Source organism: Penicillium cinerascens, assembly GCF_028974065.1.
Source record: "Penicillium cinerascens strain IBT 15544 chromosome Unknown contig_5_segment0_segment0, whole genome shotgun sequence".
Lineage (NCBI taxonomy): Eukaryota > Fungi > Ascomycota > Eurotiomycetes > Eurotiales > Aspergillaceae > Penicillium > Penicillium cinerascens.
The window spans coordinates 22,987-38,149 of NW_026695294.1; the positions used below are offsets into that span (position 1 = coordinate 22,987).

The following is a 15,163-nucleotide window of genomic DNA, read 5'->3' on the forward strand; positions in this document are numbered from 1 at the left end:
GAAGACTCGGCAGTGATGTGGCAGTTCAAAGCTAATGGCCTGGACCACGAGTCCTGCAGGTTCATGTCGCCACACAGCCACCTGGGACTTGATTCCCTATCGTTGCTGTATCCCCAAGTAACTGGTCTTTTCTGCTGTAATTCCTTAGCTCATGAAGGGAGATTCGATGAAAAGTGTGCTAGAGTTTATTTCAAAGAATTCTTGGATGTTACGATGTTCGACGACTGACGAGGCTGAACGCTCTTCATCCGCTTTCGTTATCTCCTCTAGCAAATATTTGCAACTTTTCACCGTACTTCCTTGGGTTGACTATGAACTATCTGCTAATATTTAAAATTAGCCAGTGTAACGATGGACCCTAGAGTAGCTTCTATCTCCGAGTTGGAACTTCGGAACAGTCCGTTCAAGTGCTTGTATTTGCGGCCTCCCTAGAGTCAATATTTATCTTGTCAGACTACGGTTGCTCTAATTCACTGTTTGCCAACGCGCCATCGTACTGTGTAATTTCTAGGGGAGCTTTCTTTAATGCGAACCAATCGTCTAGCTGGCGCGACTTGGGCCGTTTCAAACACCAACGAATATATAGATACTAATAGATAATGCTTTAAACGCATTAATCGTCTAAGAAGTACTTACTAGCCACGTATTATAGATAATATATATTATCGCCTTAATAATTAATTATAATATATATATAGTAGAAAGGCTGAGTAAAGGCTCAGGTAGATTTAGTTCTAAAACAGTCGATTTTTTTGAGGCAGTCAGGTCCATATTAATACCCCCTAAAGTCAAGGCTTAGCTCTAGCGACATATCGCATGTGCACCACTAGCTTAGTTAAGATAGACAGTTTTATAGACCTCCGGCTCTGAGGATAGACAGGCAATGAGCTAGATAACTGAGCTACTAGTTGCACGTATGATAATCATGTAAACCTCTAGCTCTTGACAGGATTCGTCACGTTAGTAAAGCCCTTTGGTATTCGAAAGTTCTTCGTATAGCCTTAGATGTATATACTAAGGACTGCTTCAAGAGCTACTTGATCAGTAGCCTCGGGTTCCTATAGGGAGGAAGAAGCATAACAACTCTTGGCTAGGGATATGCAAGTCATTAATCTTACAACTAGACAGTCGCACTTTAATACACTTCAAAGACTTTCAGTCGATGTACGACCGGTCAATAATCATCTCCTTGACCGTCGGCAACCAAAGTTGGCCCTTTCCAAGTTCTACTGCCATTGCCATAAAACCTCTCCATCGCAATCCCGGTGCGATTAATTTTACCCGAGATGGTGTTGGGAGTCAACGTGTCACTGTTAATGGGAATAAGAGCGGCACGGCCGAGAATTCGAGAGCCTGCTGGGCGAATGAGACACCCTTCTTGGCATCGGAGAGAACACCGGTCTCATCAAGCTTGAGAATCTTCGAGTTAAGTAGCTGCTCCTTAAGGTACTTGATGATGTTAGGGTTGCGGGCACACCACTACACATATTAGCACCGGTGATCTTGTCGATATCGACGTTGAACTTAGAACAGGTGCGGTACTGTTTGATGATTTTCTAGGCGGTGATACGTGTGATGGTGGCGATGGTGTCGTACTTGCTTATGCCTAGAGCTAAGCACTTATTGAGGATCTCCTGGGCCCTATTGTCGCTAAAGACATTGCGACTTGTTGTCTTAGGAGGTAGGGAATTGCAGTTTGTTAGCGACGTTATTCTCTCTAATGTCAAATCACTGTAGGAGCATCTTGAATCGTACAAATGCTTCCTAGGTCGCGAGTATCTCGACTAACTGATCCCGAGACTCTAAAAGTTTTTCTAGTCGGGCGCCATCACGACTATAAGCGACCCTTTCTGAACACCGTTCTCCTTCCGCGAGATGACTTATATCACCACGACTATCCATTTTTTGAGCGAAGCTTTGCCATGTTGAAATTTGTCAGCTCAAAATAGAAATATCGAGACGAGAATAGCGAGTAGACAGGATTAAGTGGAGGAGAAGGTCGATTATGACTTGTGGGGAGATCGAGAGTAGAAAGAAGACCCGGGATTTGTAATTGCGGAGGCGGAGACGGAAGAGGAAAGCGCCTCCGAGGTTTTCGAGTATGGAGTAATTCAATTCCCGTACGTCCCGTCGAGAACCAAGAAAACACAGGGCCCGATATTTTGGCGATCTTCTCCACGGGGTTATCGCGGGATTCGTCTATCTCTCTGTCCATCATCACGTGGATATAGAAACCAGTCATCATCTATAAATATCCCTATATGTCCCTGACTAGGCATTGACATTTCCCTCCCATGGGAAGGATGGGACTAATCCCATATGGGAATTCCCATGGGAATATCAATGCCTATCCCTGACACCACACTGATCTTATATCTATCAATAATCCTGGGTTAACTCTCCTAGTCTTGGTTTCTGTACCTTAGTTTTACCTCGCATTCGTTGTTGGATACCTTTTCCCTATCATTGTAGTTTACTCACCATGATCCAGAAAGTTTCTGATGGACGGTACCTAGACCCAGACTGCTCAACTTGATTACTGCAATCTCTGCTGTTTCCATTTCCTATAATAGTATGAGTCAGGGTGTCATGGCGACGGTCAATGTCGCTCCAGACTATGGAATAAGTACCGCAGTCCTCCCCTCTTGAGGCATTATTTCCAAATAATCAGAATCGCCAAATAAATAAATATCACAATGGTAGCATCGCATGGGCTTTGCCGATGAGCATGGTAAAGTCATCAACCCTTCCCCGCAAGGTGGCATCGCTGCCATGTACTATTTCGACGCTCTCCTCGGAGCCTTCTGTGCCGGCAGTTTCTCAGACGCCCACGGGCGTATCAAGGGGATCTGGATGGCCTACTGCTGGTGTCCTGTCGGAGTTATCCTTTAGGCAAGTGCCATGAATCTGACTCACATGCTCTGCGCCCGTGTCGTCGCGGGTGTTGGTGTCTGCTTCATTATCGTTATCGCCCCCTCGTGGACTGCAGAGCTAGCTCCAGTGACTCACCGAGGCCAAATGATTGCCCTGACTTTCCTCGCCAACTTTGGCGACATTGCCTTGTCTTCCTGGATAAACTTCGATACCTCCTTCACCGAATAGTTCTGATGGCGCTTCTGCTTTGCCTACCAAACGATCCCGACTTTCCTCTTCCTCATGGGCACGCTGCTCATTCCTGAATCGCCTCGATGGCTCCTCAAGTTCGGACGCAACGAAGAGGGATTCGAGATTATCACCAAGCTCCGTGGAAACGGCGACCGAGATCACCCGAGTGTGCAGAAAGAGATTCGCGAAATCGTTGCCGTCGTCCAGATGGAACACGGATCGCAGAGCGGCACGCTTGCATCTGCGACCCCGCAGTTCTCATGGCTAGCCATTCTGCACGAACCGCAGAAATGATAAGTTGTCGAATACTGAGCATTTATATAATCATCCAGCATTATATCGTCGGCTACAACTTGCGCAGTTATCCCCAACGGAGCTGTGAGTATGTTTTGCATGTCGGGCGACGTAAGCACGGCGTACGCTGTGCGCAGAACCTCTGGTGTCAGAGCTCGGTCGTGTGGGGTGCTCAGATAATTAGGATGTACTATCGGCATCCGATTCGGGTCCCTGAAACAGACCTCCCCCGTGCCGAGTGAAGTTGGCTAATTTATTACATCCTATTCCCGCAACATGACCGGCCTCTGGGCCCCCCAAGCTTCTTTGTGGCTGGCGTTCTCGTGGCATGGAAGGATCCGCGGACTGGGCGAAGAGATGTGAGAAACAAACCAACTGTAAGTCGATGGCACCAGGATGCAGTGACGACAACCATCGCGCTTGCATCTGCAAAGAATAATTCATGTCCGTGTAAGCACCGGTTCATGGCCGAGCGACGAGTGGGATACATGGACGGTCACTAAGATTCAATCCCACCGGCAGCTCGACTAAAAGCGCAATCCCATATCGTCTAAGTAACTCCATTAGACCAATACCCGAGCGTTGCAAAATAGCCGGCGAAGATATTGCCCTGTACAGAGGACGATTTCGTGGGTTGCGTGTATCTTGCGGCTACTGGCCAGAACGACTGCCACGGCCTTGCAGTCCTCGAAAACTACCTGATTGACTGGTGAATTGGCTAAGATGGTGAAATTAGGGAAGTGCCTGATTGGGTCGATAAAAGTATCCGCTGAGCTGACCCGGGTGAAGCCGCGACGACAGACGGACGACGGACTGACACCCTCCGCTCCGGTGGCCTGCAGATACGGGGTACGCTGGAGACTACGAGATACAGCGGCGTTGACGAAAGCAGCTAAACCTGCCAATTTTTCCCCCTTCATGCATACTCGCTCTGGTAATGGGATGCGGTCCGGTTGTACCTCGCAGAGTGTTACCTTCGAGTCCCTCGTATACAGCGATTGAACTATCGAAATTCCAGCCGTCATTCCCTAAAGAAACCCATTCCCTTGCCTCAGCGGCTGTGTTTCGTAAAAAAGTGCCTTTGTTGACACTACTCCCTCCGCCCATAACCTTTTCCTGCGGGACAATCATCCGCCCTTCGCAAGCGACGTCGACTTCAAGATTCCAGTAAATAGTGGGGATCAAGGATCTCGGATTGACCTGCCATAGGCACTCGGCGGGCATCACGCATACCATGTGGGATGGAGGACGGGCCAATGTCGGGCCCTGCCTCGATGAGCAAAACTTCGAAGGCCCCGTTCTCCGCCACGCGACGGGCCACAATAGAGCCCGCCGAGCAAGCGCCGACGAAAATGTGGGTGAATTGGCCGTGCATTGACCACTGTCAGTAATGGTTGATTTCGATTTTCTTTTCGCCTCTTCTCTAGGCGCTATACCTCTGGGATACACAGAGTACATACATACTTAAACCATAACCAACCACCGATTGGCGGGCAAGCCCACGCTTCAACGGCTAAACGGATAAATGTCTAAACGGTGAGTGGGTGCGTACAGGTGAAGCGATTTAAAGAATGCGGAGAAGGGAGGCTAAACTGGTGAAAGGCTTCAAATTTCTCCTGTAAGCTCTGAGGGCGGGATAGATCAGCGCGGTACTGTATCGGATCCGCTTTCCCCCGCATAATGAATGTATCTTGGGTCTGGGGTCGACTGAGTGGCGTGTGCTCCTGCGTCATGAGACGGTATATTATAAATATAAATACATAAATGTTTATCAATCCTCCTGCGATATATTCAAATGATTTCCCAGTAATACTCCGTACTTGTCTCTCATCTACCTTCACCTTCTTTGACCTCATTCTATCTCACATAACGCAGTGGCCCGACATATGCATGACCAACCGCGTACGCAGCACTCACCATGGCCGTCCAACTGTGGAAACATATGCCCGGAAAGGCACTCATGTTTCTTCTCAACCTCTTCACCGCTATTGCTCTCATATTCGAAGGCTATAATCAAGGGGTTCTTGGCACCGTAAGCACGACGCCAGGCTTCATTGACATGGCCGACATTGGTTCCAATGGTGTTGTGACCAACAGCACCAAGCAGGGTGGCCTGCTGGCAGCGTATTATTTCGGTGCCATGTGTGGATGTTTTATCGGAGGTACGGACAAATCATCCAGCGCTCCTCTTTTTATCAGTAATGCGCTTATAAATACTGACCGATGGGCAAAGGTTGGGTGGGCGACAAGCTCGGCCGCAAAAAAGGCGTCTGGCTCGGCTCACTCTTCTGCATGCTCGGCGCGGCGATCATGTCCGCCAGTCAAAATAGTAACATGTTTATCTGCGCGCGTGTCATCGCGGGAATCGGCATTGGGTTCATCAACACTACCGTTCCGCCGTGGGTGAGCGAGCTCTCTCAAGCCCACGACCGCGGCTCCAACTTCTCGCTCGTCTTCGTTGCGAACTACGCCGGAATTGTGATTGCATACTGCTAAATTTTGGTGTCAGGTCGTCTGAGGTGGAGTTTAGATGGTGTTTTCTTCTGGCATTTATGGCGGTTCCTGTGTTAATTGTTGTTCTTACTGTCTTCTTCCTTCCCGAGTCGCTGAGATGGCTGATGGCCAACAATCGCCGTGAAGAAGCGGTCAATATTCTGGGCAAGATCCGTGGCGACTTGGATTTCGATGATTCTAAGCTTCTTGTCGAAGTGCAGCAGCTCGAAGCGACTGTCGAAGCATCATACCACGAACGAAATAACTTTTTCAATCTCGTCCGCGGCGGTCGCTACTCGGGGAAACTGCATCTTGGTAGACGCGTTGTCATGGGTTTGGCAATCCAGCAGATCCAGCAATTGACAGGTATCCTCACTATAGCCACCTGGGCTGGTACGCTCTTCAGCCTTGCAGGGTTTGATTCCTACAAATCAGCCTGGCTAGCTGGTGTGGTCAACAGCTTCGGTATCCTGGGCATCGCCGCTGCATCATTGGTTATTGACCGTCCTCGAGCCAAATTTTCATTATCAGCTGGCCTGTTCGTCGCTGATAAGGATAAAACCCAGTGTCTCTCCGCAACCGATGAAATAATCGTGTTAATGGCAAATCCAATGCATCACAATATTTTAATTGCCAAGGCTAACACGGAGTCGCAGAATATGGTTTAGCTACTCTTCTTAGGCTGTTGCTAAAATAGCTGGATGCTTCCAAGTACTTGCCCCTCCATCGACCAACAGATCCTGCCCTGTATACCACCCACTTGCGCTAGCACAACATAGATACAGGATAGGACCCTTTAATTCCCCAGGTATTCCAACTCGGCCAAATAAAGTTTCCCTCTCAAACTGGTCCACCAGCTGTGGTTGTTGTTCCTGCAATCCTCGCATCATATCTGTCATCATGTACCCTGGACTCAAGGAATTGACTCGGATCCCATACGGCGCAAGTTCCATGGCCATGGGTTTCACCAGCCCCTTGACGGCTGCTTTGGATGCTGCGTAGCAGCTGATCTGCTGCGCGCTGGACGCAATATAAGTTGCGATGCTGGCGATCAAGATTATTGTGCCATTGGTAGGCTGCGCTGCTGGCTTGCTTCCATGGACGGATTTATACCGCGCGACCATGCTGTTGGCACAAGCCTGTGCCACGAGAAAGGAACCCGTAAAGTTGACAGCAAAGGTGTGATCGACGTTCTCATCAGTGGTCGTCAGAAAGGACTCGTCTGTCACAACGCCCGCGGCGTTGACATTGATATCAATCCTCCCAAACTCCGCTTCAATCTTCTCAATAGCAACAGATACCTCGCGACGCGAGGTTATGTCTGTGCGGTAATACTCCAATTTGATATCATGGTGGTCTCGCAGTGCAAGAAGACAAGGCGAGGGCTCATGGAGGATGTCCAGCACGGCGATGTTGCAGTTTGCGCTCGCCAGCGCGGTGGCAAATGTGAGGCCTAGGCCACGTGCTGCGCCAGTGAGGACAGCAGTCTTGCCTTTGAGTGTGAACTGTATATTATTAGCATAAGGTAGGTACACAGTATATTGTATTAACAACACTCACAAAATCTGTTGCCATGGCGAAAATTTGTATGTTAGAGTGCTGGTACATGAACAACAGATTTAACGGAGGATAAGTCTACGAAGTGGCTCTTATGGTGTACCGATAGCGTTTGCTTTTATAGAGAAAAGTCGTCTTTCAAGCATGTCAGGGCCGCTAAACAATGCGAGGGGCATAATCTCCAAGAAATATGACGCGGCACGATATCCCCACACCACCAGTATCGCTGCCTATGTGAATGGTTTAAGGTAACTTGTAATAAGCCATTACCCGCTGTAAAACCGCATTTTCTGGGCGCTTTGACAATCCCCAAGGTTGAACGACGGTTAAAAGGTTGAGAGACTGTTAAACGGTCGAACGCCTAAACGGTTAAAAGATTGCACCCTAGGATTACGTCTGGGGAAGGATCGCCTACTGATAAAACGATATAACGAGAAACATATTGAGAGATTGAGCGGGTGAATCTTTGCGACGATTTCTAACCTCTGATACGATCTTTGAAAACTCACATTTGCGGAGGGACAAATTAATTTATTGGAAGCCAACCACCTAAGCCACTGTCAGAAAGACTTCCAGCACAGCAATAAAATATACATATAGCCCGTGATGGCACAGGGCCAATTTACCTGCCGCTGGGCAGCGCTCTCCCTCTCCAACATCGCCTCTGTCTTTCTACCAGACTTGCTCCTCCCCCGGGAATCTTCCACGTCCATCAAACATGAGCTTGTCTCAGTCAGTACGACCAGGAGTGCTTCTCGTGCAGCCGACTGGTTGAGAAAACACAAAATACCTGATGCCGAGTCCGTCTCTATCTACTATTCCTGGGAAGAAATGCTCGAAAAGGGAAATTTCGACATCGTTTACATCTCCACACCACATCCCTTGCACTATGCCCACGTGCAAAAAGCCCTACGATGCAAACGCAATGTGCTCGTAGAGAAACCCGCAACAATGAACCGCGCACAATTCATTCAACTGTGTCAGCTAGCAAAAGAACGGGGTGTTGTGCTCATGGAAGCAATGTGGACGCGCTATATCCCTGCTACGCTCTACTTCCAACATGAACTACTTCCGCGCATCGGCGAGGTGAAACGCGTATACGCCGAATTCAGTCTTCCGATCATATCACCAGATTTAAGTCTGGAAAGTCGGTTTCTCGATAAGGCGGTTGGAGCGGGAAGTTTGTTGGATCAAGGCGTATATGCACTGACGTGGGCGGATCTCGCGCTGAATGGCCTTCCATCCAGTCAAGACAGGACACAGACCAGAGTTGTACATGCTCATTCCATACCTGTCCCTAATGTTCAGGGGGAGGTGGATGATATTAACACTGTGATACTTGCCAAATTACAGAATAATGAACGCGGCAGCAAGCGATCTGAGGCGGTCGCTATAGTCACCATGAGCATGACTCTTTCTGGATCCAGCAAAATACCTTTCTATCAACGGTTACAGGCCAAAAAGGCAGCACCTGCTGTACGTATCGAAGCCACGAAAGCGTCAGTATCGATTCCTTTCCCTCCTATCAGACCTCAGGAGCTACACGTTCAGTGGTATGGCGAGGAGCATTTGAATGAAAATGGTGTGGAGACCGAGGAGGTGGTTAAAATGCCTGTGGAGAGGGGTTGGGGCCTCTGGTATCAGGCTGATATTATCGCGGAGAAAGTGGCAAGCAGAAAGGGTGATTCTCAGGGCATGGGTGAGGTTATTGGCGAGGAGGAGAGTGAGAGGGTGTTGGGATGGATGGACCGTGCTAGAGAGATGGCCGGCATTGTGTACAAGGCAACGCTTGAGGAAGTGTGAAAAGAGCTGTTTTAAAATTTTTACCTGGCGCTATCTGGCAGAGCGTTTCTGTGTTAACCGTTGAACCACGCTCCTTAGTATTCATCACACTACATCAATCGATCGCCCAATAAATATAAGTTCAATTGATCTAATGGAGCCTAACTGGTTGCGTCAAGTTATGCAGGCGCTTCTGTATCAATAAAAGCAGAACTTGGTGTCCTGAACGCCAAACACGCAAATAAACAGGATTACATCCATACAAAGGGAAATCGGCCCGTTGAGTCCAGTATATAAGAAATACCAATAAAGCTAGTGCCCTCAAGTAGAAGCATGCACAGTAACCCATACAAATCCTCCTATATTCCCCCTAACACCCCCGTTTCCAATGCCTTGCTTCTGCTTCTTCGGTACCAGTTTTCTAGTTGCCCTGCTTCTCAATTGATGGCGTTAACGTAGAAAATCGCAGACTGGTCATTATTCTGACCTTTCTCAGAGGTGTGGTCTTTCTGTACTGGGTGGTGGATACGTAGCGTCATTGCAACCTACTCCATAGCCGATTTGTTCCTGGTCGTCATAGTCAGACTCCGATGCAATATAGCGGAGCTCATCCAGCAGACCCCTTTATTGCATCGTTGTGGCAGCATAGCGGGCTACACGCGGGTGAGATACGATTGCATCGTTAGACCTGGCATGGACCCTCGACTCGACCCTCAAATACATTAACTTCGGCGCGCTTTCCTTAATTAGATGGATAAAATTGATGATTCACCCTACTAAAATACTATTTATAAGTATTAACGTCGCAATTATAATTTCTTCCACGAGCTGTTCATCCGGTTATATTTAAGAGAAAGGGGTAGACCTAATACCCGAGGTAATTCAAGTTGACTGGGAGAATAGCATAGCAGCATGATAGGTAAAGAGTGAGTTGTAATTAGATACTTTAAGCGGAGGTAATCTCATATGTGGGTCCAGGGTCAAAACACGCCCCGCATCGAATTTTGCGAAGCCTACTGGTAACAGTGGGGAGTTTGGCTATCGCTGAACAACTGCACTCCTATCGCTGTTTAACAGCCAGATCATTTGCCGGGAATGAAAAACGCTAAATGAGGCCTTCCGGATCACGGGTGATCACTTCAAACATTTAATAAACTAACCGTGCCCTGTAGTCGCCCCACCACAACTTCGGATCTAGGCAGTACGCCGGTGCGACTTCTGGGCAAGGATAATGCTTCTACATGGCAACACCAAGATCTTGATTATTCTTCACTATTTGACCGCACCATAGGGAGACTTAAGGGCTAGAAAAATGGACCTATGAAACAGAGCGCCGTCTATAACATCCATCTTCCAACAAACTTAAGTGATCCTTTATCTTGCAGGCCGCCCTAAGTTTTCATGTTATATCTTTCTTGTACCTGTTTCATTCGATTGCACGTAATGATGCGTCTAATGGCTGCCAGAGCGTCTTTGATTTTGCCTCTGTTCTGCATGGCAATATGTGGCTCTATGGCTATGAAAACATTTCAAAACCACGTCATATTTGACGTCCTGGCGGATATTGACATTTTCCGTGTTCAGGAGAACCTCTACTACTCTGCATCAATCATGCATTTCTCCTCTGGCGCCCCGGTCTTGTAGTCTCAAGATCCCATCGGCTGAAATACCTAGGCCATTCAGGGCCGTCCGTGAACTTCAACACTCCAGCATTTAATTTATCAGATGGCATGCGAGCCTACACGTGGAACTACTTAACACCCTTCCATGCGCTGGGTTCTTGACCTGTCCGTTCACCATAGAGTAACTTTAGTTATTTTTATGTGCTTTATAAGCATACCGCGTCATGCTGTCTCCGGAACTGTTCGACCGGGTGACGGGCCGCGAGGCTGAGTCGTCGTCATGTGAATGCAGTCAATAAGGGCTTGATCTACGCTATATACCTTAGAGCCTCCGCCTATAAATATCACTTTGGAAAAGACGATATCATGTGGCTTCTTGTCGAGAGTTTGGGTCGGGTCCATTACGGAATGATCCTGGATCAACGCAAAGGCATTGTTGGCGACATCACCATCTGTGGCTCCATGCTCTGTGAATGTTCAGCGTATTTGTATCTTCTCGACATAGTACCTCCGCTCAGCAGCAGGAAGATGTCTATGAAAAGAATGGGTTACCCGTAACTCACGCTGGTTCAATCACTGCCATAGAAACTAGCATGGTCGCAGACACCTTTCCATTTCTTCCGGTCTGGACAAAGGGTGCCGTGTGAATCAATGAGTTCAACTAAGGAAGATGTTGGACTGCAGGTTCACAGCAAAGCATGTATGTCCGCCAATCAATTCTGCAACCTCGTCGACTAAATAGCATTTTAGTCTTGGAACTGCAACCGCAACCGTGTGACCGCACCGTCTATAGAGCCGCTGTTAGTCAGTGGTATAGCAATACTACTGCGGCTAGTGATAGCTATGATTGACGCTGAATACTTGAGTAAATCCCACTTATGGCACAGAAGAACTTAAATCCTTTGTATTGTAGTGTTTTTAGTTCAGCTCAATACAATCTATCAGTTACATATATTGTCTTTCGTTGGTGGCTTCCGAAGGAAGGGTATTCCCCTGGATCCAGGTTTTTAAGGTAATTCAAGACCTTTACTAAAACAACTTGCAGGTAAAAAACTTTCGAAAGGCACCCAACTGGTCCTTCTTTTTCATCTGACTTGAGAGGCATGCTTGCTACCAACACCTCTCCCACAGTCTGCTGTAGATTCTAGGCTACTAATGCGTTTGCGATTATCTCATTCTGGCTAGCAGTCATATAATAGCAATGCTAGGTTATGAAAAGTAAGAGATGAACTACTATAAGCCAGGATCTATATTTCACTATTAAAAATAGGGACGGACTACTCCGACCCCCCCCCAACCTAATTTATCAGGCATCCGCACCTAGATAGGCATAGCGCATTAAAATTGTCCACCTCTTTCTCTACTGCTTTTAACTATCCTTGAGTAATTATCTCGTTTAACCTTTACCTACTTATCCCCTATGAAAATGGCATCAATACCTATAGGATTTCTCTTTGCCGAGCTAGGAAGCACTGATAGCACTGAATCAGGTTGGTTACTAAGCTAGGATAATGTCTAATACTAACTAGATTAGTGTCTTCGGTCGCATCAGCCCCTACTAGCCCTCCACCTATGGAAGCCCCCCCTGAGGGCACATATTACGACACCCCAGAGCTCGGAATCGCTGCAGTGAACGCCTTCGCCCAAGAGCATAGCTATGCGCTTACTACCCGACGTAGTAAGCGCACAAAGAAGGGTGTTTTGAAGACAATTCGGCTTAGCTACGACCGCGGACGAGAGTATGATATACGATGGCAGGAGAAGCAAGACAATCCTATACGCAAGACCTAAACAGCAACCAATAGATATCAGTTTGGGCTATCTCTACGGCTACAGCATAACACTAATACATAGCGTCTTCAGCATAACTAGACTGCGCCATAACCCGCAATACGGGTTAAGACCTTTAACCCGCACCCAAACCCATAATAGGTTCGGGTTATAAATTGTAACCCGAACCTAACCTAGCGGGTTATAAATTTAGATTTAAAAACCCATAAATAACCTATCTTAACCCAAATTTATATAAAATCCTAGTCTTAGCGTATATAATTCGGCTGATTCATCTTAATTAAATACTATTATTTATATATATTCTAGTCATAGTCCTCCTAAGTTATTAACTTTGGCTCTAATCACTTAAAATAAAATAAAATTCCTCTATATATTAATTAATTAATGTCAGGATTTTAGGTGCATGCATTAATTCATGCAGATTTCTAGAGCTTCCAATTCAATATGGAAGTTCCCGTTAATGGTTAATGTTCCCGTTCTGCCATCTCTCACCGCCTTTATCTGATCTTCCAATTATCTCTTATTTATCTCTCACTTTGCTCTCACTTCGGCCTTTACTACACTTTCCCTTTACATCAGACTAGGTCATGAGACCTAGTCATAAGACAAGGTCATAAGGTCTACCCCTTACTTCATGACGTCTATAACCTTAAGCAATCAGGCCATTTATTTTATATGAAACTGAATATTTTTGTCTATAAATATGGCTCAAAACCTAGACTGAATTGAACAAGAGCTTTCATCTCAATTATTCTCTTACTACCTTTCTCTCATAAAGGCAGACCAAAGAGACCCTTTATCTTTATCTTCATCCATCTTCCTAGGGTAAGCTACTACGCCGCAGTAGTAGCCGACCTCTACGGGAGGTAGTATTTCTCTCTACAAATATTTGTCCTAAGGACTGCCCTGCCGCATAGGGACCCTTAGGCATTTATTTATCTCTTTTATCCTATATACTCCACATAACATTGAGCCGGTGAGTGGAAGGCTTAAAACGACCTCCAAAGCGGCCGTTTCTGGCCTCCCACTCACCGGCGACGGTCTTGGCATCACGTGTATCTAAAGCCACGGCAAGTGTGGCTTACTGCCACCTTCATCTCTAGTTGGCCGTTGCCATGGTGCCTAGCTCGTGGCCGACCCCGCTGAGGTGTCGGCGTTCCTGGTTCCACTCATGAGGCAGCCGCCGCAAGCCCAGTTACAGTCACACCCCCCTCCTGGAGGAGGGAGCCAAAAATGGCTCCTTTGTTCAACACCTTTCTTCCCTGCGTTTCTATAAATGTCGACTGCCATGGCCCCGACCGATCTTTGTCCGTCGCTCACTAACCCGTATCTGCCCCTCCGACAGAACACTGGAACAAAGACCACTCTTGATCATATCTACGCTCTGTCGCTCTCTTTCGCTCCTGCCATCCCCTTTTTCCAAAAGAACGCCGCTCCCTTATCATGCCTTGCCTTCCGTGCCCTGCCTTGTCCGAGGATGAGAACGATGCTAGCTCAGATTTCCCTGAGATCTTCTCTAATAAGGCCTTGGACATCGGTTCCTCCACCACACTAAGCGACTCTTACTTATCTAGCGAGTCTGACTTTGAGGATGGATTGGAGTCTGAAGATGACCTAGCACTAGACGACGAAGAGAAGCAACTTCCACTAGAACACTATCTCTAGGAGGCCGAGTGTCTCGACGTCTCGCTTCTTCGGCAGAAACGCTATAGCCCGAGAACCTAGGAGAAGTTAGATAAAACGCGGGAATACTGGGATAATTAAGACTCCTCTTAGCCACTACCTACCATCTGTGTGATAGCTGATTGTTGTAGGTTCTGTGTGGGTGGGAAGCGCGATCCGGTGAAGTGTTTCTTTGGGCTCTCTGATACAGAGGAGACGAACCGCTTTTTGAAAGCTCTTTTCTCGTGGCGGTGTGACTAGCGACGGGGGAAGAATGGGCGACGAACGGCGGGTATTAAGCATAAAAGCTCGCTCGAGACGTTCTAGAAATGGTGGCATCTAGTCTATAAGGCGGAAGTTAGGCATGGGCTTAGCAAAGAAACGATTGTTAAAGTCGAGGATGTGAGATCGTTTTCCTATTAGATTTAATTTGATATATCTAATAGTTTATAGATGCTCGCTATAGTTGCAACCGAAAAGAAGCTCTGCTTCGATCGACGCCCGAAAGCCACTATATATATTGAAGATATGGCCGAATTTGCCCGAGTGATCCTGACCACTACGGAGATGACTTTCCTTTGTGGTTGGTATCGTGTTTAGCTACTCCTTTACTGCTAGCTGGCCGCTATTATGGGTAGCCGTCCTAGAGCGCTCTTGAATCTTCGTTACCGGGACCTTATATTGACCCTGATAAGGGACCCATCAGGCGGATGTCCGCGACTCTTTATCTATATGCGACCGGAATTCACTAAGTCATTCCTCGGAAAGAAAGAATCGTAAGGGCCTGCCGTTGCCATCTGCCCTTTGTTGATCGTACTTTCTTCCCCCATTGTCTAGTCTTACGTTTTGTGGAA

General features: G+C 47.3%; 8 protein-coding genes across 8 annotated transcripts; 7 read left to right on the top strand and 1 right to left on the bottom strand.

Annotated features, from left to right (window-relative positions):
• Positions 1-2,901: 2,901 nt before the first annotated feature.
• On the top strand, positions 2,902-3,102 carry N7498_004485 (uncharacterized protein; the record flags this gene model as incomplete). The annotated part of the gene is made up of 1 exon (XM_058451547.1): positions 2,902-3,102. The coding sequence occupies one exon, from the start codon at positions 2,902-2,904 to the stop codon at positions 3,100-3,102; it is 201 nt and encodes a 66-aa protein (XP_058308085.1).
• A 54-nt stretch (positions 3,103-3,156) lies between these two features.
• Positions 3,157-3,399, top strand: N7498_004486 (uncharacterized protein; the record flags this gene model as incomplete). The annotated part of the gene is made up of 1 exon (XM_058451548.1): positions 3,157-3,399. The coding sequence occupies one exon, from the start codon at positions 3,157-3,159 to the stop codon at positions 3,397-3,399; it is 243 nt and encodes an 80-aa protein (XP_058308086.1).
• A 1,918-nt stretch (positions 3,400-5,317) lies between these two features.
• On the top strand, positions 5,318-6,560 carry N7498_004487 (uncharacterized protein; the record flags this gene model as incomplete). The annotated part of the gene is made up of 3 exons (XM_058451549.1): positions 5,318-5,561; positions 5,633-5,798; positions 5,909-6,560. 3 exons carry the CDS (start codon positions 5,318-5,320, stop codon positions 6,558-6,560), a joined length of 1,062 nt encoding a protein of 353 aa, XP_058308087.1.
• A 9-nt stretch (positions 6,561-6,569) lies between these two features.
• On the bottom strand, positions 6,570-7,467 carry N7498_004488 (SDR family NAD(P)-dependent oxidoreductase; the record flags this gene model as incomplete). The annotated part of the gene is made up of 2 exons (XM_058451550.1): positions 6,570-7,397; positions 7,453-7,467. 2 exons carry the CDS (start codon positions 7,465-7,467, stop codon positions 6,570-6,572), a joined length of 843 nt encoding a protein of 280 aa, XP_058308088.1.
• Positions 7,468-8,055: 588 nt separating this feature from the next.
• N7498_004489 (Gfo/Idh/MocA family protein) lies at positions 8,056-9,252 on the top strand (the record flags this gene model as incomplete). Its single annotated transcript, XM_058451551.1, has 1 exon — positions 8,056-9,252. The coding sequence occupies one exon, from the start codon at positions 8,056-8,058 to the stop codon at positions 9,250-9,252; it is 1,197 nt and encodes a 398-aa protein (XP_058308089.1).
• Positions 9,253-12,279: 3,027 nt separating this feature from the next.
• N7498_004490 (uncharacterized protein) lies at positions 12,280-12,644 on the top strand (the record flags this gene model as incomplete). The annotated part of the gene is made up of 2 exons (XM_058451552.1): positions 12,280-12,343; positions 12,388-12,644. 2 exons carry the CDS (start codon positions 12,280-12,282, stop codon positions 12,642-12,644), a joined length of 321 nt encoding a protein of 106 aa, XP_058308090.1.
• Positions 12,645-14,090: 1,446 nt separating this feature from the next.
• N7498_004491 (uncharacterized protein) lies at positions 14,091-14,312 on the top strand (the record flags this gene model as incomplete). Its single annotated transcript, XM_058451553.1, has 1 exon — positions 14,091-14,312. The coding sequence occupies one exon, from the start codon at positions 14,091-14,093 to the stop codon at positions 14,310-14,312; it is 222 nt and encodes a 73-aa protein (XP_058308091.1).
• Positions 14,313-14,583: 271 nt separating this feature from the next.
• Positions 14,584-14,909, top strand: N7498_004492 (uncharacterized protein; the record flags this gene model as incomplete). Its single annotated transcript, XM_058451554.1, has 3 exons — positions 14,584-14,601; positions 14,637-14,711; positions 14,763-14,909. 3 exons carry the CDS (start codon positions 14,584-14,586, stop codon positions 14,907-14,909), a joined length of 240 nt encoding a protein of 79 aa, XP_058308092.1.
• Positions 14,910-15,163: the final 254 nt, after the last annotated feature.